We start from the raw sequence: 26,062 nt of genomic DNA on the forward strand, positions 1-26,062 counted from the left end.
AAAAAAAAAAAAGATTAGAATGTTCCTAACGTTAACTTTGTAAAATTAAGAGCAAAGAGAATGTATATGTTCCGTCTTAGAGACACTTTTTTTTTTCCCTTTTCCAGCTAAGGTTGCCATGGAGCTTCACTCGGCCAGTTAGTTATAAGACGGCAAGTAGGCAGCGCATGCGTGGAAAGGCTGAAAAATGCTGCTCGGTCGATGGCAAGTAATTGCCGCGATAGGACAACTACAAGCCGCTGTATTGCGTTTTTTCTTACTACGCATGCGTTTGTAGAATTTGGTGGTTTTTTTTTAGGGTAATCGCTTATCGTAGATAAGTTCGACATTTTTTGCTCTTTGTTCTTAGTGATGCGAGGTTGTGCTTTTTTTAAAAATTTTATTTATCATTTCTTTTCTAAAGTTTTCCAAATTTAGGTATGTTGGCCTTTTTTTTAATTTTATCATGTTTTTTTTTTTTTTTTTTTTTTTTTTTGTGTACTTAGCCAACATTTACTACGATACGCAGTGGAAAAAAATTCAAGGACCCCAAAACGGCAATTTATGGTTAAGCATGGAATGCTTGAATCTATCTTATGAAATTGTGGCAAGCATAAATCAGTCCCTTTCTACGCATGCGCTGCCTACTTGCCGTCTTATAACTATCCGAGTGTAAACCCGGCATAAGTTTCTTTTATGTTTAGCTAATCAAATGTGTAATGTCTGATTAGAGATGTAACTGTGAAAATCTTTGTGTTTGTGTGTGTTTTTGTTTTCGTCAATAAATGTTATTCTATGTTTAATAATATATTTGATTACTGAGAGTTAAAAATTAGATGTTAGATCATAGCTAATTATAATCACTAAAAGACATAAAAGATTTAGAATTCCGCGATTGCACTTAGAATTAGTTGTTAAAAGCTTTGGCGCTATGGACAGACACTACACATTCTTAAAACTGTACGCTTTTAAGAAACAATTAATTTAATGTGAGATTTTGATACCTGATCTTTAAGAATGAACTCGCAACTTCCTTTATTTCCCAAATTTTATATTAAAAAAACTAAGCAAATTGCGTTTAATAAAGCCACAAATAGCAATGTTTAAAAAGGCTTCAATTTAAAAATGGTTTTAGAATTTCACAAATTACTAATAATTAATAAAAAAATTAAATTAAATTAATTAAATAAAAATAATAATATTTTAAAATTAAATATCAGTTGTAGAAATATATTGTGTTCACTAAAATTAATTTTATACTGTCAAAAAATATGCTTGATTCATCATCTGAATGCAAAGAGTTACAATTATTTGTAGTTGTAACGTATAAGTACGCATAAACTTTTGCATACTTAAATATACAAATAATTTTTCTCCAAAAATATTTGCTAAATAACGATCGTTTCAATTAAAGAAGCATGAAATCTCAAAATATAACAGCTTCTAAAATTAAAACGGTAAAAAAAGGAAATTTACAGATTCTCTTTCTTTGTCTGGAAGAGAATTACTATCTGTCACATTTTTATCAACACTTAACACATTTTTTCCAGTCTTTGGATCAATAAGTGGAATAGCCTTTTCACTATTCCTGCTGCGCTGTTGTTGTGGCTGAGCAGGAATAGACTTACGAGGCATCGACTGGTAGCTGGACATCCCATGAGAAGGAAAGTAACCTGTAAAATGATATGAATATTAATGCACATTTAATGCTTTATACGCTTTATAAATTAATAATACAAAGCTAAAATTATATATAGTTAACTCTCTTATTGAAAAACTTTTGCCTTTTTAAAAAAGCTCAAGAACCAAAAAAGTACATATTTTAGATTTTTAAAGAGTGCAAACGATAAATTTAAGTAAATAGTTTTCATTGTTAACTTTCAAATCAGTCGTTATTGACTAGCTGTCTATTAAGAAGAGAGCATCAAAGAGCATTGTCATGTTCATTTCGCAGTTAATGAGAAAAAATTTAAACTCAAAGTGGATTTTCAGATCAAAACACATGCAAACCATCATATTACTACCATTAGATGTTAATTTCACATAAAAGACTATTAATTGCTCATTTTACTAACATATTCATGATTTAACTGAAAAAAATCTCTGATCTTGCTTTTGATCAATGTTAAACAGAAAGGGGGAATGTAAGAAAGCAGGTACAAGTCATCAAACGTTTTCTTTACATTCAAGCAAATGAACTAGAAAAACAGTGGCATTAAAATATTTTAAATTTACATTTTAATTTAAATATTTGTATATATTGGGACGAAATTCCTAAAGCCTGGTAAAGATCTGGTAAAGCATCGAAATTTCTTTTTTCTTCCCTTTCTTTTTTCTTTTTTTTCTCGCTTCTCGTTTTCTTTTTTAATTCTTTAATGAATTTAGAATTTTCTTCATCACTGTATTTTTGTATATAGATATAACCAAATGTATTCCAACATAAATTTCTTCTAACTACATTCAATACTGAATTGGTTATGATATAGAAATACGACAACATTAATTAATTCCAAAATTTCTAAAAAGGCTTTTGACTTCTATATATTTTGATAAGTTACCAGTTTGATCCTAAGATACTTTAAATTCTTCAAATTTTGCTGGAATGCAAATCATTTCACTCAATTCATTTAAACAGACCTACATCTTTTTCTTGTGATTGCTTGCAATTCACAAGAAAAGAGTCCATGAGAATGAAAATAACCCGTAAACTACGTAGTTTACGAGTTCAAATACATTTTATTTTATATAATAAATAAGCCTCTATATTTAGCTGATAATTAGAACAGTATAAAGGTTACAAGTAGGTGTAATACGGAAATTAATAAAGTGGTATATAATAGCTCAAATGTATTCTTCTGCATTTGACCATATTGACTATGTTCACATGAAGCACGCTCATGCAACATGATATGATACATTCTAATGCCACAAATATAGATCAAATGCCTTATTTTCTTTCTAACATTCTAATGCCACAAACATAGATCAAATGCCTTATTTTCTTTCTAACATTCTAATGCCACAAACATAGATCAAATGCCTTATTTTCTTTCTAACATTCTAATGCCACAAACATAGATCAAATGCCTTATTTTCTTTCTAACATTCTAATGCCACAAACATAGATCAAATGCCTTATTTTCGTTCTAACATTCTAATGCCGCAAACATAGATCAAATGCCTTATTTTCTTTCTAACATTCTAATGCCACAAACATAAATCAAATGCCTTATTTTCTTTCTAATGTACGAAATATAAGAAATCATTGTAATCATCAAAAAAAAAAAATCCGCACTCAAGATTTTAATAAATTTTCTCGTTCCAAGCCTCTTTAGGACCAAAACACACATCTTTGACATTATGTCTGTCTGTAAGCATAATAACTGAAAAACATTTTAACCTAAACTGGTAAATTTTGTATAAAAACTTACAAATAAATTTGCAAGTTTCTATCAATTTTCAAAAAAAAAAAAAAAAAAAAATCTTTTCAGAGGAAGTTTGTCTTTCTTGCTGTTCAAGTATAAGTGATCTCGATTACTATAATACGTAAAAATAAATAAAAAATGGTTCGCTAGATAAATAAAAAATGGCGCACATCTCAAAAGCAGATTCTTATCAAGTTTTGAACTAAACTTGTCAAAAAGTTGACCGTCTTTGGACTATACTTTCGCATGCATATTAAAGCTGTGGCGACTGGAGCCACAATAATCCTTAGAAAAGGAAAATCTAGCAGCATCTTCTTTATTCGATGGAAAATTCTGACAGTCTGAATTAAAAGATGTTCAGTTAAAAATAGCATGGGTAAATGGACGATTTAAAGAGAATCTGAAATTATTATTTAGTATCCACTTTTGATGGCAACTGGTTCACTGGGATGATTGGTCGATGAAAACTGTAGTTAAATACTTTATAATAATTTCGTCTTAATAAAGGCATCAGCAAAATATTTTTAGGTTCGGAATTTTCATACATTTATAATTCATACTATTTTAGAATTCTTACGCCTTTCCATTCATTTTATTTAGCAATTCTATCAACTCCCCTAAAATTCATAAAAAATTTCCAGCCTTTTAAAAATGTAATCTAATTTCTAAACTGAAATAATGTAAACTGCGACATATTTCTTTATGCTAATAGAATATACATTCAGTGGCAAAAATATTATGATCACATGAAACTTATACGCAGATCAGCTACAACTTCATGTTGTTGCCGATAGACGGAGAGATAGCTATGAAAAAGGAATGTATGAAAGGTGAAGCATTTATTGCATTGTATTAATTATGAGTAAATGGGCAAAAAATATCATTTAACTGAGTTTAAACGCGGAGCGATTGCAGGTGCTTGAAGCAGAAGAGATAAATGATTATAGAGAAGGGACTATTAAGCAGAAAACCTTATCTCAGCGTCAGGTTTGTGATTGTCACAAGCTATTGAATCTTCGATCGAAAAGGAGACGTGTCAGAATTTCCAATTCAATAGAAGAACTACATTATGTCGAATTGCCGAAAATCTTAATCAGGGTGCAACTGCAAAGATCACGAAATAAATTTTTCGCTATACATTACATCATGTATAGAAGAACCCTACCATCTTACCCGTGGAATTGGGAGCACCCGACCTACTCGAAAACCTCTACTAGTTGCCTTGAACAAGTCTCCAGTTCGCCAAGGAACTCAAGAATTGGACAGTAAATGATTGGGGAAAGGTCATATGGTCCGATGCATTGCATTTTCAACTACACTATTCAGATGGCAGTGTGCGAATATGGAGAAAACCGTTTCAAGGTATGGTTACAATTGCATTGGTACAACATTTAAAGCTGGTGGTGGCGATATTACGGTTTTTGGAATGTTTCCTTGCCACTGAAGCGGTCTTTTGATTACTGTGGAACAATGTTTGAATGCCCAATGATATATTAGTCATACCGCAGATCAAGTACATCCTGTTTAATAATGGTATACCTTGACGGGGATGGATGCTTCCATCAGGATAAATGCCCTCTGTCAGATGGCAGTGTGCGAATATGGAGAAAACCGCTTCAAGGTATGGCCACAATTGCATTGGCACAACATTTAAAGCTGGTGGTGGCGATATTACGGTTTTTGGAATGTTTCCTTGCCACTGAAGCGGTCTTTTGATTACTGTGGGACAATGTTTGAATGCCCAATGATATATTAGTCATACCGCAGATCAAGTACATCCTGTTTAATAATGGTATACCTTGACGAGGATGGATGCTTCCATCAGGACAAATGCCCTCTGTCATAAAGCCAGAATTGTCCGCAGATGATTCGACAAGCACAACAGAATCTTCACGTGGCTTAGTTGGCCTGCACATTTAACAGATCTTAAACCATTTGAGAATATGCGGGATGAGATCAAAAGAGGCATCAGGAGTTGGCTCTAGTAACATCACTTCTGAAGGAATTGGAAATGTATTTCATCGAATATGGTGTCACATTCATCATACTACATTCATCATCTACCAACATCTCGAAGAATCCATGTAATATCTAGGGCAAAAGGAAGTCCAACATTGTTGGAAGAGTTGGTCATAATAATTTGGCCACTCAGTGTATCTTGACTTATAATAAAAATTAATGTTTGTGTGTGTGTGTCTCTCTCTCTATGCGAGTGTGTGTGCCTGTCGGCCTGTGATTTGCAAAATTCTACAGGCCACACCACTGTATCTGAAGCTACCAATTTTGGTTCTAAATATACTTTGGAGGGTGGGAATGAGTACATATTAGCGATTTTTTTAAAATGAAATGAATTAGAATTTTAATCATTTAAAAGATAAACTAGATCTTAAGAGTTGTTTTCTTTTTTTTGCAATAATATGCGAAAATATTTTCATACAAAAATTATTTTTACACAGTTTAAAAGTTTCAAAAATTTCTTTTGAATAATGTTAATTTACAGTGGCTCAAACAATTACTCGTTTGTAATACCGTTTTTCGTTCGTTTTTTACTCAAATGACTTTGTATATTCAATAATGAGAAAAAAATTATAACAAAACTTTTTGCAGAGGCATTAAATTATAGAGATTTTTATGAATTTCTTTTTCACGTAAAATAATTTATACAGTTTTTACAGTTTCTTAGGCAAATTTTGTGATCAAACAATTGGGTACACTGAAGACACATATTAATTGAAAATGAATACAATTAAGAAAAATATTTTTAACTACCACTAATTTCTATTTGGCTGCTATTTTAAACGCAATCTTATCTTAAACTTTAGATAAAATACCCCGATAGGAAAATTTCTCCCATCAATGTGAAGCTGACATAGGATCTAATCTTATCCTATTAGTAATGAATAAATTATACCCAGGAACCGAGAACCAGTTTATAAATGGATACGTCGAGATCTCCCACGAAAATGAAGAATCCCGTAAGAAAGTTATAAAATTCTTAACCGAAAAGGAACAAGAGTATGTGGTCACAGAAACCCTAGATGAACGTCTCATGAAAGTAGTCATTAAAAGTCTCTGATGATGGAGACAAAAGTTGACGCTGATAAATAAAATATCCGCTGAGCTGTCGGAATCGAATTTTCAAGTTTTGAGACTCTATCAATTAAGGAGCTACCAAGATAAATCTCTATACCCTTTGTTCCTGATTGAACTAAGAAAAACCCTATAAGGTTCAAAACATTATACAAACAAACAAGCTGAATATATAAACTGAAATCCCTCTGTACTTCAGAATACGAGTTGACGCCTATAGATGCAGAAATAAAACCACGATGTGCTTCAAATGTGAGGGTTTTTACCACAACGCAAGAAACTGTAAATTCAACCCTCACATTGGGCACAAAGAGCAGTGGTAGTCATGCCAGCCAGGATTGTACTATTAAAAAAAGAATAGCGGTACCCACTTCTATTAACAGAAATGAAAAAGGAACAAGAAATTCTACTCAAAACGATGACCCTCCTCCACATGATAAACTGATAAGTACCTAGGATAAACTTTAGGTATAGAATCAAAATTGTATCTTCTGTTCTGAAAACCTCTAGAGACATAATTGCTTGATAATTATCTAATATCTTGAGAATGATATTTTAACTAGCTGCTTTACAAGACCAGCTAATTTGCCAGAAATCTTGATTGTTATTGGAGATTTACATAGCGAATATCGCAAAACATCAAAAGCCTTTATTTATACAGCAACACGCACACGAATACATTACAGCAAATGATTAACTAAGAACAGAAAGGAAAATTTTTAACAGTGTCGAAAGAATTTTCCATTATATAGCATACATGTGACGTAAACGACTAACAGCTGGCACATACGCAGCCATGGCAACTTACATAATGCCAGATTCTACTTTCAAATGAAAGGAGGTTGAGATGGAGAAAATGAGCATTGATATACAACGATTGTGTTTAGTTTTAATCGAATCTTTTATATGTAGCTTCATGATTCCTTCAATAAAAATTTTTAAGCGTCAAACTGTGATAGGTATTAATACCATGTTATTTTAATACTCACACTCTCCTTTTGTTTATTGTGCACATGAACATTATTAATTGAGTCTAATTACATCCTAATTCCATAAAACTTTAAATGCCTTTTAACTAAAACTTTTAATGCCCTTTAATAATCTTTTAATCTTTCAACTGTGTGATATGCCTTTTCACTTTTCCTATTTCTCATAGTATATGTTATGCAGATAATAATGAGAATCTCTCTTCTTCATAGCCGAGGAAGAAAATCACACACACACACACACACACACAAACCCCACACACACACAAAAACACACACACACACCCACACACACATTTGATAAAACGATTAAAATGGTTTTAATTTCATTACCACAATAAAACCTAAAATTAAAAGTTAAGCAAAAAATATTTTTAAAAAATTGCCGGAATTAAATATTTGATGAAACGATGAAAATGGTCTTATTCCATTACCACAATAAAACTTATTATTAAAAGTTATGAAAAAAATATTTCTAAAATAATTGTTGGAATTCAGAAAAATTTTTCATGCAGTTAAATTTGTATCATTAAAAATATAGTTAAAAAATAGTTCAGTGAAATAATCTTTTGGAAAATTATTACGGAAAAAAAAGCAGAAATCACAAATTTTTATTAAAATTAAAAAAAAAAAAACTCTGAAGTACACATTTCTATTTTTTAAAGTACATGGTGATCAAGAAATAACAGGAGGTGTTTGGAGTCATGTGCCGTGTTATGTACTGGACGAAATATAACAAAATTTGGCCACCATACACATTAAAGTATGCGGTCTCGATTTATAAAAAAAAAAGTAGAACCAAAAAACGCCGATAGGGGAAATCATGGCGCTGCAAGTGCATAATGTGAGAAAAAAATAGATAACTGCCAATGGAAACCAAAAAATAACAACACATCAAATACCAATAAAAAACGTTTTTTATAGCAACTTACAAATTTGACTCAAGGTGACCACTAGCCTGATGTTCCAGTAATTAATTACATGTGGTACACGAGGTTTTCGTCGGTGACTCGCAGCATATCGGCATTTATTCGCCTAACATGTAACGTTATTTGTTCTTTTAAAGTAGGAATGTCAGGAACATGTCCTTGATACACAACGCCTTTGAAGTTTTCAAGTAGCCCCACAACCAGAAATCATCCTCGGCCTGGTTGCACATCAGGATTCCTGTTGTTTCAAATCTTTCAGCCATTTTTCATAAATTAATTATGTTCATCGCTCTCTATGTAACTTTTTTAACCGTCGGTTTTCACGAAGAGCAGCACTGGAATTTTCATCCCACTGATTAAACAGCTTGACTTATAAATGACTTCACGTAGAGACAACGTCATCTACGTGCGAATTCTTGCACAAAAATTCCGGCAACCCTTCCTTTTATCCTCGATATCATTTCACAAAGTACCCATACATGCAAATTACATAATGAAGTTTTCGATCGCAAAGTCAGATTTTTCCCTATCGGCGTTTTTTGGTACTATTTTTTTCTTGATAAATTGAAACCGCATGTCTTAATATGTATGGTGACCAAATTTTTTTATATTTCGTCTAGTACATAGCACGTTACAGGACTCTGAACACCTCCTGTTATCTCTTGATCACCCTGTATATGTTTAAATCTAAAGTGTTTTATCATGTAGAGGGTTAAACATACACATTATCTTTCCTTAAGAGTACAAATTCCCGATATACTAAGTATACAAATAAGAACTAATCTAATTATAAAATTTTGATATCAAATTTCAAATAAATCTTCATTTTTTGTCCTTTAAAGAATCCGGAAATGCCCTTTTTGAAACAACCAAACTAGATAATTGTAATCAGGTAAGTAATTTCTATATAGAAAATATAGATTTCTTTCAAATTTTCATCAAAATTAATATATCTTGTTCCTATAATCCACTATTTTCTTGTTATAATTTGTATGTTGGATAAATAATAATTCAATTCACTTCATTCCATTCTTTATAGGTATAATAGTGCATAAGATAACAAATAATACTGCTAATATATTAGAGTCATACAATATCTTTTTTATACAAGAAATGCTATAAATTTTGTTTTAAAAACCGATTCGAAGACTCACACAAATGTTTGATACAAAAATTGTTTTATTACCATTTGAATTCTGAGGTGGTGGAGTGTTGTAATTCCATAAGTATTGCTGACTCGGTTTAACAGGATACTGAGGAGCATTGTACGCTCTATGTTGGTACTGAAAGAAGACGATAGAATTAAAAATGATCACAAGAAAACCAAATGCAGATCCTAACAAAAAGTCCCATATATCCATAGATGGAATACTGCATGTTACTCTTTAGACAGTTTTGAGAGAGGGGAAAAAATATTCAAGCATGAGTACATCTATTCTAGAAATAAAAGGAAATGCATTCCACTGTAACAAGGATATACAAGGAAAAGGGATTATTCTAGACCTAGGCACAAACTCTTATAATAATGATCTAAATACGAAAAGCAATCAGCCAAGATAGCAGTCAATTAGAATTTAAAAATCATGTCAATTAGTAACTCTCTAAATTATTTTTTATTTGGCAGTGACTGGTTGTTTTACAGTTATATCTGTTACACTACCACTTCCAAATTTTGCTTTACTGCTATTTGTAATTTTCTTAGTTTAAAGAGAAATTCAATTTTAAAAAAGAATTTAAATTCTTGAAATGACCATCAAGAAATTCAAATTTAAATCCCCTCATTCAGGAGAAATGATATGTATGACAAAAATCACTAATAACTTCAACTCTTCTGTAGTGAAGTACTGATCAGAATACTTAAGATATTACTTCCATACCATTTCTATAGACATATTATATATAAGCCCTGCTAAACTGTATAATAATCTTTTCAATTCTAGAAGATCAGTAATATCTAACTTAATGGCCTTTCAATATATAAAGATATCATAATAAATCAATCCTAATATTCAATATAATAATCTTTCATAAGCACTGGATCACAATTCCTACACAATCCTTGCAAACTATTAGTATACATAACAATCTTTACATTTCCAACTAGAATCCAAAACACTAAGCATTAATACAGAAAATTAAAGTGCAAAAATTAATGTTTTAAGTTACAACAAGTTGAAAAATTACAACAATAAAAGTTTTTTACCATTTGTGGAAATTGATGATTGACCAATGTTGGCGGGAACGAATTAAAATTATGTTGTATCGGAACCATAATTGGCATTGGCGCATATTGAGAAGACGGTTGTTGACCAGGCTGGTTGACAACTGCACCTATAGGATTTCGAGGCATGCTCTGCATTGTTCGAGGAGGGACGTTGTTTCTTTGATAATAAGCCTAATAAAAAAAGCGAATAAAACAATTAATATAGAATAAAATTTTATCATATAAGATATAATGCAGAAATTAAGGAACATTTTAACAGAACTTATTTTAATTTTACAACAACATTCGATTGTTGATTCGATTCAACAATGATTTGAAAAACAAATATTCCATGAAATTATTCGTACTAATTCCAAATCACAATATATAGATATAACATTTCATATGCACAAAGGATAAAACAGAAACAAATTTTGTTTTCAATTTATAAAATGGAGATAATAAATACAAAAGATATTCCTTCCTACATCCTTTTACATTGCTTAAGTTTTAAATGTTCAAATTTCTATTTGACAAAAAGTTGTTTGCTTTCAGTTACTAAGTAAAATTAAGAAACACCCTAGAAAGTGTTCAGTTGAAACTGAAATTTTTCCTTGTTTTTAAAATTATTTGAAGTATATAATAAAACTCAGTGCTTTGTTCATAGTTAAATTCAGCAGAATATCATTAAAGAATTCAGCAGAATATCATTATCAATCTTTTTCAGTTCAGATTGTTAGATAGGTGTGCATAAGAAACAATTACATATAAACTTTTTCTTACCGTGGGCATTGCGATGGTGGGGTTTCTAGACATCTGTTGCCCTTGTTGAATTATAGGCTGGGGAGATGCAATTGGTCCTCCCATGGATTGGTGATGCTGTGATGGCACAGGCATGCCAGCACTAGAATACATTGCTTGCTGGGCAGCAGCTACTGGTTTATTAATATCATGACCAGAGTTGCTTGCAACTGATGATAATGCTGGTGTGGTGTACGCATAGGATCCCTAAGTGAGAGATACACCAAAAATGAATGCAATGTACCAGTTAATAAAGGACAAAATCAGAATTCATTCTACATAATGCATGAAAATGTGAAAAGTGATTCTTTAAAAGCTATGTATTTCATATATATAACACTTAGTGTTTGGTTCTTATCTCTTTACATATACCGAGATCAATATCCCACTTCGCTTCAATTAGTTTTTCTTTCATGATATTACTTTCATGAGACACATAGCCTACAAATATAAGATGTATGCTTCAGATTATTGTCCGAGTAGTTTGGATAAAAGTCTTTTTTTCTTTTTTTTAGTACTTGTCTAATATTTATTTTGAGAATGTAAACATATTTGTAGATTTAGTATTATATTTGATTATGTACTATATTTAGGTTCCCTATTCCAAAGTTAATCCTGCTACCCCGGTGAAATTGACTGCTGCTGCCATATTTCATTATAACATGGAGGTTTCTTGGTTTAAACTTAATATTAAGTTTTTTGAAACATTGAATAAAAATTATTATTACGTCTTAGTAGTATTTACGTAACAATTAACAGCGAATTGGTGAAAAAAGAAGCAAAGCTTTAATTAACACCAAATTTACAGCAAATGTGTTTGAAACAATGTTATTTGTTAACTCTACTTTTAGACACACTATTTGTGGCAACACTAATGAATAACCTTCGGGTTTGTTTATCTTTTTCTTTGCTGGCGTATTATGTGTATAGGGTCAATAAGAAAAATAAGAAAGATTTATTTGATCACAATACGTATCCGGGATTCAGCTAATATACGAAAACTGACCACTGCAGAAGATTCTTTGTGGCGGAAAGAGTCTCCCTTGAATAGTTTTTAAAATTCAAACCCGTATTAAGACCAATTTCTTTCATTACTTATCGATTTTCAAGATAAAAATCCATCTCTTATTTTTTATCTTTAAACTTATAAACTTTTTTAATTTTTAAATTTTTAAAAATTAATAAGAAAGTATCATTAACATTTAGGAAAAAATTCAAAATATTAAATTTAATTTAAAAAATTTAATAAGATTTATTTGATGAAAATACTGTGAGAACATTCCTTCGAAGGTTATTTTTCTCTAAAATTCTTTATTACTCCATGCATTTTAAACAACAATTGTGCTATGTTTTATTCTAAATAGTTCCATTCATAATATATTATTTAATCGATGCTTAATCAGTATTTATATAAAATTTTCTTTGCAATTCTATCTTTTAAATATATTTTTACTGTTACTTTATATTTTTTTAAAATTATGATTGTATTTACCATCTTATGGGCTTTGCTGAATCTTTTACACGTATCTTGAATTTGCATTACAAAAGAGATTCGTTCAACTTAGAAATCAATCCCTAAACTTTATATATAATTTTGAATTTAAAAAACTTATACGTCTGAATTTAATAATCCTAATTAGTTGTTATAATTAATTTTTAAAATTTATTAGAAATAATTGTTTTACATTTTTACTTTCTCGTATTTGTAGCATAGAGAAAGTATAGCAATCGTCAAAAAATTCGAACTCGAGAATTTGACGAATTTCCTTGTTTTAGACTCCCGCCCACCAGTTGGAAAAACACATTTTTGGAAAATGCCCATCTGTCTACCTATGATAAGATAACCCAAAAACGCTTTGCGCAAGACCTTTGAAAGTTGGTATATGGATTTTGGATAAAATTTTGGATAACACCTTCTTAGAGAAAGTCCGGCTGTCCCACAATTTGAATATAAGTTAACACCGTAACTCCAAAATGAAAAGAGCTAAATAGATATGGTTCGATAAAGAAATTAAACATCTGTAGTGTAGACGCCTGTCAAATGTTGAGCCAAAACCAACAAGGGATTGACCATCTATCGGTTTGTAATTTCGTAAGCATGTGAATTCATTTATTCAAAAATAATTGTCAAATATATTAGGTAATGGATTTTTTGATTATAAATGTAGTTTTGAGTCAAATCCAACTGTCTCAATCGATTGAGAAAAACGTGTCTAAAACACAAATTCGATTTTTGGATACTATTAACGGCATTCCAAGGACCAATCACCAAATAACTCGCTACAGATTGACACGATAGATTCAGTAAAAATGCTAAATTCACACCAAAAGTTAATATTCCGTAACTGTAGCACGCTAGTGCCATGCAAATCATTCTCTGACATGACAAACTTATTAGTGAGCATACGAGAAAGATTCTGGGAGGACAACTCCCTCTGGTTCATTAAGTCATTTAAATTAAAACTGGTTTTTGGGCACTGATTTTGGGGTCGGTTTTAACAGTGATTAAAAAGAGCCAAGAAAACATTTCGCCAATTTGGTTATTTCAAATGTCAAACTATATAGTATATGATTCTCACGTGATTTGATCTATTCTTATGTACATATTTGTTATATTTATATTAATGCACTTGAGTATATTTTTAAAATTTGATGACATTTTTTCTTGGCGCGTTTTGGTTGCCGTTATAACCAACAAGTACCGATTTTAGCAAATACAGTGAAGCCTTTTGTTACTTACTTGATGATACCCTTGACTAAACTCGGCGTGACCTGCAATAATTATAAAGAATTAAATTAGAATAATATAGCAAAAGATGCTCCCTCAATTAACACAAATTATTTGCTAAATTAATGGGAAGACGAAATGGGTTTTTTTTTCAACTTTTTCGCAAACATAACACAGCATAGTTTTGATCTGATTTTGATATAGGTATTAGTTATAACTTTTGACCATTTAGGTCCACAATTTTCTAATGCTCTTCCATTCTGATGTGAAGATGAGATGTCGAACTAATTTGCTGAGTTTTCTTAGTGCACTAATCACGAATAATTCGACGGTTAGAACTCGCAACTTCTTTTTGCATGGATTTCATCTTCAGTTTAATACAGATCTTCATCTCTGGTGATAAAAACATATGTCGAATTTCAGTCATTGAACTCGTTGTGTTTTTGAATTAATGTGTGTGTGTGTGTGTGTGTGTAAAATCATTTTTATGAATAAACGAATAGACATGATTCCAAAATTATCACACACACACAAGATTATTATAAGTCAATAACTTGTTTTCAAGAATATTATAAGATTTCAAAACATCTGTTAATTCACAGACTAAGACATCGTATAATATGCCGATGATGGTTCTTAGAGCTCCCACTGAAATTCCTACCTCCATGCTGCTGAGGCGATTATCATTCATAATTTAGTTAAATGATAATCAACTTTGTCCTGAATGCTTCGGAAGGGCGAGCGCAACTCCGACGTGAGGACTATGAAAGAATCGATGTAAAATTACCAAATATGTACGCAAATTCAAGCTTTCCTTATAGATATAATAATGTTAAGGGGTAAACTAACCTCTACTCCAATGATGGAGGAATCCACGTTAGCGAATTTAATTAAAGTGGTCGATACGGATGTTTCATTCATGATTTTTAAAATGTCAACTTCAGCACATATCTTCCCCTGTCGCGACAATGGTCATTCAGTTAATGTTTAGGCAGAGCGAGGAGTCACTTCAAGACCCCCCCCCCCAAGAGCTCACCCCAAATACAGGAATGAGAAATTGCCGTATAAGTCAATTTCTCATTCATGCTTCTCTTGGGTGTACAACAATGGTATGGAGTTTATTCATTTTTTAATCATTTCCACTCCGATGGCGAAGAGATCCTTCACTGCGCAAAGTGCTGCATCCTGACCACTGATTACCTTTGGAACTCTGATGATGATTATTCACTTAATTCAATTATTGATAGATATCCTGACAATGTGATTTTATTCAAAGGCTGTTTAAACCATGGGCTCCTATCAAGCAGTTTTCGAATGCATGCAATTTGAGGTTACAAAAACAAAACAGTTTTTCTTTTCCCTTTTCCTCCTCTTTTCTTTTCTCTCTCTCTCCCCTCTCTCTTTTCTTTCTTTTTTTCTCTCCTAAAGTTATCTTAGTCCATGTCCTTAGATGCAGCAGTCGATGGATATATACACAAAGTTAGGAACAATAATGAACCAATATGTTAAAAGAAGAAACTACCACGCACTTACTCTTTTTATTTCTTACATAGCCTCCATGTACAACGAAATTTTATTTTTAAGTTCAATATAATAAATGACGGAATATAATGAAATGGAACCAGAAACTGCTCGTTTAAAAAAAAGTGCTTACCTTATTACCAAATAAATAAGCTTTTTTTGAAAATTACAAAAGCTGTGAATTATTAAATATTAGAATAATATTAATAGTTTATCCAGTATGATTAATCAAATTCCTGTAAATTTCTTTACGTCCACTTACCTATTAAAATATCTATGAATAATGAAAGTCTGCTTATATAATACTGTGTACAAGGTAAATGTCAAGTAATCTAGAAACATAATGTATAAAATCAAACTAATACATTTTCACAAAGTTAATATAATAAAAGTTTAACACATAATACATCATTATAATATGGATTAATTTAAGAATTTGTTCAAATGTGAAACTAAATTGATCATTTTTTAAAAAGAATGAATTAAGGTTGCAAAATACCGAACTCTGTTACTCCAACAAGAAATAAATCAATAAAAATGTAATGTATAAAATTGTTATAAATCAATAATCATAATTAGTAAAATGTAATATGTAACTTACCTGAATTCATATATATGTTTTCCTCCAAGTTACCTACAAAGAACCTATTTAAAACTTTATTCTGAAATATTAGTATAGCAATAGTTTATCATCTGCTGCATTCGTTTTTCATCAGTTTATCTAGGGGGGGGGCGATTTCTTTGCGGATGAAACAATCGTTGTGAAACCGAAACTAAAAGATAAAAAAGCAAAGCACGTGAAATAAAGCTGTTTTGATACTAACTCTTATCTCATCATTGTTTTCATTCCTTCTCCTTTTATTTTTGGCAAAGCAGACGCAGAAAAAATACAGTCACCATACGTCCTTTTTAAAAGTCATAAACAGCTGATACATTTATTAATTTTGCTCACGTTAAACAGTGCAAGATTTATATGTAATCGTCATCAAAAAGTAATCGGAATGTTTCATTTAAAATACATCTATACTAGATATCGTCTACACACTTTGTCTTTATCACACTATTTTTATGATTTCTGTAAAGATCTGGCAACATTCAAGAATTTACTTCACTTTATCTTCTGAAAATAAATTTATTTTTATTGAGCTAAGAATTTTCACTCTTGTTTTTCCGAAATGATGGATGTTACTGAGCGAAAATTGGTTTGATTTTTTTGGCACAAGGGCCATAGATTTGGCCATGCTGAGTCAGACTATGTAAAATTCTTTCAAATTAAAATTTCGAAATTCCAAACTGAGGGAAGAATATGCATTAAATTTTTTTTCGCAAAGAAATTTCTACTACAAAAGCATTCGTAATGTTTAAAAAAAACATTTAAAGATTTTTATTAAAAAGAACAGTATTTGTTTGGTACAACAATTTAAAAAATGGTGGAGAATCTGTTGTAAATTGCCCGCAGTCTGGTAACCAATCTATTTTTAATAATTATAAAGCCGAGAACTGGTGCTTTATTTTAATTATTTCACAATAATAATAATAATAATAAATACTATTATTGAACAATTTCCTATATAATTTGTTTCCAGATAAGCAGTTTTAAAAAATCTTTTAGGAATAGTTCGAAAAACAACAATGCACTCAAGTGACCCGACAGATCCTCCCTCAAGGCGACTTCTTTCTGAAACGCATTATTACTAGTGATGAAAGTAGAATATATATGTTTTTGATAGAAGTAGCTAGGCAATCATGAAAGTTGCCAGAAAGATGAAACAAAACCGAAAAGACCACGTTCAAAAATCAAAGTGTGGTATGTGTGGTGAATATGTCCTTTGACTGCCGTGGTGTAATGCATTATGAATTCCTGTCAAATGGCCAGGCAAAGATGGTAGACCAATAATAATTATTTTATGAAGGTTCTGCGCCATTTACTAGATGAAATTTGTCGAGAAGACTCTTTGATTTTAGAGCACGTTAATACACTTCCTCATAGTGCAACTACTACTCTTGTACTTATAGCTAATCATTAAACAAATATGATTTTGCAAGCTCCGTATTCACTATCTATAGCACCTTGTGACTTTTTCTTTTTCCCACGGTTGTACTTACCTCTTCGATCATTTTTTTCAAGCTATTAATTCAATAAAAATGAATAATCATCGCATCGAATTCTAATGAAATTTCAGAAAAACAATTTTACGGCATATTTAGGTGATTGGAAGAAACATTGGTAGAAGTGCATTTGATGTAACTTATAACATTTTATTTATGCCACCATTCCGGGTACTTTTTGATCACAGTAACATTTCATCAAATTAGATGAACATAAACAGCTACTGAAATATTTGCGTTAAAATTTTGTGAAATAAAAGTGCAGAATTTAAAACATGTCTAACAAAAATAAAATGTGTATTTTATAACAAATGACTAATTGGTGCATTAATTAAAGTCTATTTCTAGAGTATGAGTCATATTCGGAGGCTACTCTTCTCAAATGAAAGAATATTTCTTTGTAAGTGGTTGTTCTTTGTCCTTACTTCTCAGCTTACGAGAACATTTAAGTATATGTTTTCTGTTTCTTATGAATATATAGATTAAAATCAAAATAGATTTAAATGTCAAAAAAAAAAAGGTTAAGGCTTTATTTCCCGATCTAAGAAAGTAGGATGCAACAACTCATTAATACTCGAATTAGTCGAAGTAGACTACACAGACAGACGGATAACTATCTATAATCTACTGAAACCAATTGCAAGAGGCAGGCAAAAGAGATGAATCAATTTTTCATATTTTACCGCCAATTTAGCAGCTTCACTTCCCTCCTCCCCTTTTCAAATTGCCATATTCTCGCTCGGTCTTTCTTCTTCATTTCACCTATACTATTAAAAACGCCCCAGTTTTAATAACAAAACACCCCATTATTATTAACAAAATAATGAGGATTATGTTATATATTCAAACGATTATTAACTGAGAGACGAAAAAGTTTTGTTACTCGAAAAAGATAAATTTGAATATAAAGCCTGTTATTCCATAGGAGCGAAAAAGTTACAGTGAATGGATATCAAAATACTTGAGGGCTTGAATAAAGATGCTTAGATGATATTTGCTTGAAAGAGCTTTAGACAAAGAAAAGGCAAAAGAAATGTTCGGCTGTTCGATGATAAGTTTTTTCCAGAGCGAATCTCTGTAGACTTTATATTTTGAACATTTTAACAAGATGTGGGAAATGTCGTTGTCTTCGTTGCATTTGATGCATAAGGGGATGTCTGAGAGATTGAACCTGTGAAGAAGACTTGGATTAATGATTATTTTACAAATTACTCGTGCAACAAGTTTAACTTGAGCTCTATTTCTAGTCCTATTAGTGATTGTGCTGATGTCTGTGAAATCCCCGAGGCGATTTGGGTAGAGTTCTTTCTCAGATTGACGATCATATCCATTCTATGAATGGCTTAGATTTGTTGACTGATTTTGTAAGAATGTCTACTTTGTCGTTTCATTCGATACCAGAGTGGCCAGTTACCCATAAAAGAGAGAATTTTTGGGTCAGATTTTTCCTTGACTAAATTTTTGAAGCTAGAGGTTGAAAAATTTTAGGCGAATAGAAATTGGTGTTTTTAAGTGCAATTAAAAAAAGAATAACTGTTCGAAAGAATCAGGATATCTTTATTTGGGACTGACAGTTCATTTAGAGCTTGGCAGATCGCTAAAACTTCGGCTGAAAAAATGGATTTTAGGGCATGAATGTGATAAATAATTTTCTGAAAACAAAAAATACAAGCAATTGAGGTGAGATGCTGTGATTTTGAACCATCAGTGGCTATGATGAATTGATTCGAACATGTGTTCCGGATGCATTCAGTGAAGTTTGCTGCGATGGCAGAAGCTGAGAATTCTCTATTTTGAAAACTGAAATCGTTCAGAAACATTTCACAAAGATCTGGCCTAGAATGGGGGAGGGGGATTGGTATTTTTATTAGATGCTCCGAAGAACAATTAAGGTCTTTAAATGTGAGTTTGAATATTTCTTCATCCTTTAAGTCAATAGAACCTTGAGTTCATCAGAATTGTTTCTGAAAGTGTTTCTTGCCCTGAAAGTTTTAATAAAATGGTATAGGAGGCCCAGATGAGAACACCAAATACTATTCTCAGTGCCTTATTTGGATTATATTACAGGATCTGAGATGTGTTTCAGGGAATTTGTTAATGATGGGACTAAGTATGCTGTTATTTACGATTGTGTTTAAATTTTTTTTTCTAGGGCTGTGCCTCCTGTATCCTAAAAATTTGAGACCTTGTTTTTTTTTTAAGCACCTTATTTCTAAGACTTTTTAAAATTTTGCCATTTTGATTAGTTTTAGTAAACGAAATTCCAAGATATTTTATCGATTCATTCCATGTAAGTGGAAATCCGCCATACGTTATATACGGAAGTAAAATTGAGCGTTTTCTGGAAAGATCAATTATAGTACTTTTTTCAGAGCTGATGGAAATTTTATAATAAGAGCACCATTTATAAATATTTTCCAATGTATTTTGCAATTTAGTTTTAATATAATTCATTGAAAGATGAGAACAATACACAAAAATATCGTCAGAAAAGATGGAACACTCGACATTTCTGCCTAATGTTTCAAAGAGATCATTCATGAAAGTGACAAAAAGGATCGGAGAGTGAGATCTTTATGAAGAAGACTTGGATCAAAAACGCTGTCTCGCCATCTAATCTGAAACATTCTTTCTTTCAGAAAATTGAGCATCCATTTAGCGATTTTGTCTGTTATGCAATGTTGGAGACATTTATAAATGAGGTCATCTATAGGAATTGAGTAGTAGACATTTTTGAGATCGAGACTGACACCAAAAAAAAATCTTTTTATGTGCCTCAGATATTGCTAAATAGATGTTATACGTTGCTGTTTGGCTATCTCTGAATGGAATGAAACCATGTGGCTTTTGTTGAAGCGAGTTAAATATTGAGTAATACGATAGACTAAGAAGCGTTCTAAAATCTTGCAAAAAAACTGAATTGAATAGTAGACATTTTTGAGATCGAGACTAACACCAAAAAAAAAAAAATCTTTTTATGTGCCTCAGATATTGCTAAATAGATGTTATACGTTGCTGTTTGGCTATCTCTGAATGGAATGAAACCATGTGGGTTCTGTTGAAGCGAGTTAAATATTGAGTAATACGATAGACTAAGAAGCGTTCTAAAATCTTGCAAAAAAACTGAATGAGATATTGGTTTATAGGAGGTTATTTTTGTTTTATGCTTGATTTGGGGATTTGAACTAAGACGACATGTTTCCAATCGTTTGGAAGTAAAGAGAAATTTAATTGCTGTTGGGCAATATCAAAGATTTTGAAAAGAGTTGTATCATTAAGTTTTTTGCTGGATGATATCTGTACCTAGTGTAGAATTTTCCGTTTTTTATATGGCTCTTTTGAGTTCCCAGATTTTGATACAGCTATTTGAAAAGTAGTTGTCATAACTGTAGTCCATCGGAATAGGCTCGTATTCATAACTATGCGATGAAAAAATGTTCGCCAAAATTTTACTTTGAGTTTTTGACTTGCTTATATATCTATTGTTATGGAAAATGATTTCATTAGTTTTAATATAAGGGTTAGTATGACTGGATAACTTGTTTAATATTTTAAAAAACATTCTAGGATTTTGTGAAATTTTGCTCATGCTTTCCCAATATCTATCTATCGTTCGCTCTTTTAATATGAAATTTTAGTTTGCTTCTTATTTTTTATATTTAATCAATCTGAGCCAGATACGTTTCTCAATGCTTTTTTTCTACATGCTCTTTTTCAAGCGGCTGAAGTTGTCATAAGCAGCATTCCACCACGGTGGATAATCTTCATGGAGTAAAATTTTTTTCAAGTATGTTTAGTTATAATTTGTGAAATTTTGCTGGTAACTATTTCTATAGTTCAGTTGTTTTAGTTGTTGGGAACATTTCGTTTTTTTTTTTTTTTGAATGATTGAATTCTACTTAACAGTTTTGAGATATTTAGATGCGGTATTGAGTCTTGACCATGAAACTACTATGGACCTATGATCACTTTCGGAAGAGCAGTCAAAAACATAGCAATCAGTTTCTTAGAAAAGTTGTACTTGGACAGAGAATAAAGTGAAATCAAGAATTGAGTAGGTGCTTGATTTTATGATACGAGTTGGGCATAATGAGTTAAGAAGTGTAAAACTGGAATTATTGAGCCATTCGTCAAAATCGTCATTATGTGGTGAATGATGGTTTGCACCCCATAAAGGGTGATGGAAGTTAAAATCGCCAAAGATGAAGGTTGGCGAGTTTATGCTGTCAAGGAATGTTTTCATCAGGTTAATATTGAACCCGTGAGGAGCCTAAATATTAATAATCGTAAAAGTTTGATTATGAGTTTGGTTTTCAACTGCAAGAATTTCTAGGTCCGGGTCATTTTTTAAAAAAAAAAATAACTCTGCCAGACATACTTGCTGGTATACCGATAAGAAGGCCACTACCTGGTCTGTTACATCGGTGGGCACAAAAAAAAATTTGTTTGAAAAAGTGAAATGATCCGTATACTTTCAGATACAAAATCCAAAAAGTAGATGTGGAAAATGGAGATTGATTGAGCCAAATTTTTTGCTGGTTTTTAATACTGCGGCAATTCCACTGCAGAAAGGTCATTTAGGGAAAGGAAATGAAAGTGATCGAAAACTGCTGTTGAAAAACTGAGGCAAAAGGAGCCATAGAAAATGAGGGGAAAATGAAATGGAGAATTGATGGGTTGGAAAGAAAAGAAAACAATGACAAAAAACAACCAAAACAAAAAGAAAGGGAAAGTAAAGTTTAGACAACAGGCATAGTCTCTTGATTATTACTTCCACCTGCATCGAATTGCATTTTGGGGTTGGACATTTGATTCAAATTCTGTAGGATTTTCTTTTTGCGTGTAGGAGATGAACTGCAATCGACATTTCGCTACATTACTTTATACATATTCTGGAGTATGCATTCAATGGATTTTCGAAGCATGTCTGCTAAAAGGGCAGTCTGTTTCTCGAATCTTTTGTTTATTGATTATAAAAATTATTCGAATTTCGCGTTGTAAGAATCTTGTAGGTCAGTAGTTGCCGGCATGATTTTGACAGTATCAAAATATGTGATGTGCGAGCTTTCCCAGTAGTTATATGGTTATGCACTTAAGTTCATCTTTTGTTCTTTACATATGCTGGACATGATTTATGTTTGGCATTATGAGGATCGTTGTAGTTAATATATTTTTCAGGTCCTTGACAAGACCTAAGGTGCGTCTCTCTACAAAGATGGCAGATGCCAATTTTCCCACAAACATGGGTAGGATGGCCTAAAGAAAAGCATTTGTTACATTGTTGTAGGCGGTTGCGCTAGTTAATAAACCAAATTTTTATAGAATTTGGCAGAGTTGTTCCCAGAACATAATATATCTTTTGTAATATTTTGTTTTAAAAATCTCCGCATTTCAAGCACAGTAAAGTTATTTTTATCCTGTATTTCTGCTGCTAGTTCATTCATTGGGGTATTTGTTGGTATGTCAAAAAGTAAGAAGCGAGAAGCGATGTTTTCCCATATCACGTCTGTCATGATATCTTTATCTATAAATTTATTAAGTAACAATAATTGCACAGCATATATCGGGTCCTTTGTCATAAATAATATTTTGCCTTGTCGGGTGTATTTCATGTTATCAATTATGTCTATTAATACTGTTTTTGATGAAACCTTGCACTAGAAATGGATTTAATTGGGGAAATTTCTGTAATTTCTCTGCATTCGAAAGGATACCATTAATTTCTTGGTATTGGTTTGGTCTATGATGAAGCTTTATAAGCCAGATAACAGCTCGTGAATAGGAGTGATCATTTTTGTCTAGTGGCCATGTTACTCGGCTACGAACCATAAGATTACGAGTTCGGTCCCCGCTATCGCCAATATCTACATTGGTGACCCGATGATGAAAAATACACAAGCCTTTCCCGTAGCTGTTATCTGCCTTATAAACTTTACCACATTATTCTCCCTCCAGTGAGTCGGAGGTGAGACGAACTATGTTTTTGCGTGGTGATTTTGGCTATTGCGCCTTACCCATTTTTTTATTGACTGATTATTTATCAGCTCTGATTTTATTCATTGGTCATAAAAATAATAAAATAAATAAAATGAAGCTAGGCGCAACAGCCAATATCACCACTAAAAAACAGGAAAGAATATCGTTCGTCTCACCTCCGACTCACTGGATGGAGAGTTATGTGGTGAAGCTTTATAAGCTAGATAGCAGCCTCTAGATAAGAGTGATCACTTTTGTCTAGTGGTCGTGTTACGCGACTACCAATCCTAAGGTTACGAGTTCGATCCTCGCTATCGACAAATCGCTACAGGCTCGTTGGAGGTTTTTTATTTCTATAGTAATTATTATTTTGAATTGCATCCATATTCATTTGCTCGATTTTGTTCATGACTGCAGCATTGTCAATTTGCGAAAAAGTGAAATCCGAATTCGTTTTTGCCAAGTGGGTTAATTCTACAAAAGTATAATGACAGACAACCTTACCTATCAGCAACACAAATTAAAGAGAGAACCTATTTATAACACTGGAAAACACATGGTCGAAAACCAAAAACTGAAGGCACAAGGAACGGAAAGAAACACAACAGTCACTCGCAAATTCATTTTTTTTTCCAATTTTGTTATTTGAAAAAAAATGAACAAATCTGAAGGCTACTCATTAGTGTTGCCACAAATGGCGTGTCAAAAAGCAGAATTAAAAAATAATATTGTTTAAAACACATTTGTTGTAAATTTGGTGTTAATTAAAGCTTTGATTCTTGTTTCCACCATTTTACTGTAATATAAATATATATTACGACGTAATAATAATTTTCATTCAATATTTCAAACATTACTAGTAAAACAAATCTCAAATGTCATGGGTCAGGTAACTCACTACCTATTAATCAAAAAGCGGATAAAATGCAAGGTTTGCATAATTTTTTTTTATATAGATAGAAATATTTATTATCATGTAAGAACATGATGTTGTTTTGGTTAGGGAGTTTTGAAGCGTCGTGGCCAGATCGGCAGCACGAGCTACTTAGTTTTGCTGGTCTTCAGTTCGAGTCTCGAAACTGAGAACTTTTTTAATATTTTTTTCTTTTCTTTCTTTTAAATTTATTTTAGATATTTTTATCCATTATTCCCACACTTACTACGAACTTTTCCAAATCTTATACTACTAAAATAAAATTTATTGTCAAAATATTTCTATATTCAAGAGAAATTTTAGGAGTTAAGTTCAAGCACATGCGCATAATTCATTCCTATTCAAAACAAAGTGCTTTTAGACCAGATTGACACCATGTTAAAACTTTTAGTGGATAATCATATGAGAGTCTTAGACCATTCAGACGCTCTGCTGTTACGAAGCGTCGAGCCACCTAGTTTTGCTGGTCTTCAGTTCGAGTCTCGAAACTGAGAACTTTTTAAATATTTTTTTCTTTTCTTTCTTTTAAATTTATTTTAGATATTTTTATCCATTATTCCCACACTTACTACGAACTTTTCCAAATCTTATACTACTAAAATAAAATTTATTGTCAAAATATTTCTATATTCAAGAGAAATTTTAGGAGTTAAGTTCAAGCATATGCGCATAATTCATTCCTATTCAAAACAAAGTGCTTTTAGACCAGATTGACACCATGTTAAAACTTTTAGTGGATAATCATATGAGAGTCTTAGACCATTCAGACGCTCTGCTGTTACGAAGCGTCGTGGCCAGATCAGCAGCACGAGCCACCTAGTTTTGCTGGTCTTCAGTTCGAGTCTCGAAACTGAGAACTTTTTAAATATTTTTTTCTTTTCTTTCTTTTAAATTTATTTTAGATATTTTTATCCATTATTCCCACACTTACTACGAACTTTTCCAAATCTTATACTACTAAAATAAAATTTATTGTCAAAATATTTCTATATTCAAGAGAAATTTTAGGAGTTAAGTTCAAGCATATGCGCATAATTCATTCCTATTCAAAACAAAGTGCTTTTAGACCAGATTGACACCATGTTAAAACTTTTAGTGGAAAATCATATGAGAGTCTTAGACCATTCAGACGCTCTGCTTTTACGAAGCGTCGTGGCCAGATCAGCAGCACGAGCCACCTAGTTTTGCTGGTCTTCAGTTCGAGTCTCGAAACTGAGAACTTTTTTAATATTTTTTTCTTTTCTTTCTTTTAAATTTATTTTAGATATTTTTATCCATTATTCCCACACTTACTACGAACTTTTCCAAATCTTCTACTACTAAAATAAAATTTATTGTCAAAATATTTCTATATTCAAGAGAAATTTTAGGAGTTAAGTTC

At 31.7% G+C, this 26,062-nt stretch overlaps 1 protein-coding gene across 4 annotated transcripts in view; it reads right to left on the bottom strand.

Annotated features, from left to right (window-relative positions):
- Nucleotides 1-16,374, bottom strand: part of LOC129965760 (eukaryotic translation initiation factor 4 gamma 3-like) — a 54,872-nt gene extending 38,498 nt beyond the window's left edge. For 2 of the 4 annotated variants that reach the window (XM_056079917.1, XM_056079919.1), the window contains exons 1-6: nucleotides 16,264-16,374; nucleotides 14,154-14,185; nucleotides 11,396-11,620; nucleotides 10,613-10,804; nucleotides 9,596-9,692; nucleotides 1,456-1,652 (exon numbers count right to left, since the gene is read on the bottom strand). In XM_056079917.1, the coding sequence (XP_055935892.1) occupies nucleotides 1,456-1,652; nucleotides 9,596-9,692; nucleotides 10,613-10,804; nucleotides 11,396-11,620; nucleotides 14,154-14,185; nucleotides 16,264-16,273 (753 nt within the window). In that variant the 5' untranslated portion in view covers nucleotides 16,274-16,374. The remainder of the gene's footprint in view (nucleotides 1-1,455; nucleotides 1,653-9,595; nucleotides 9,693-10,612; nucleotides 10,805-11,395; nucleotides 11,621-14,153; nucleotides 14,186-16,263) is intronic. The other 2 variants (XM_056079918.1, XM_056079920.1) reach the window with 2 other exon arrangements.
- Between the last annotated feature and the right edge of the window lie 9,688 nt (nucleotides 16,375-26,062).

The sequence above is a fragment of the Argiope bruennichi genome, chromosome 4 (assembly GCF_947563725.1).
Source record: "Argiope bruennichi chromosome 4, qqArgBrue1.1, whole genome shotgun sequence".
NCBI lineage: Eukaryota > Metazoa > Arthropoda > Arachnida > Araneae > Araneidae > Argiope > Argiope bruennichi.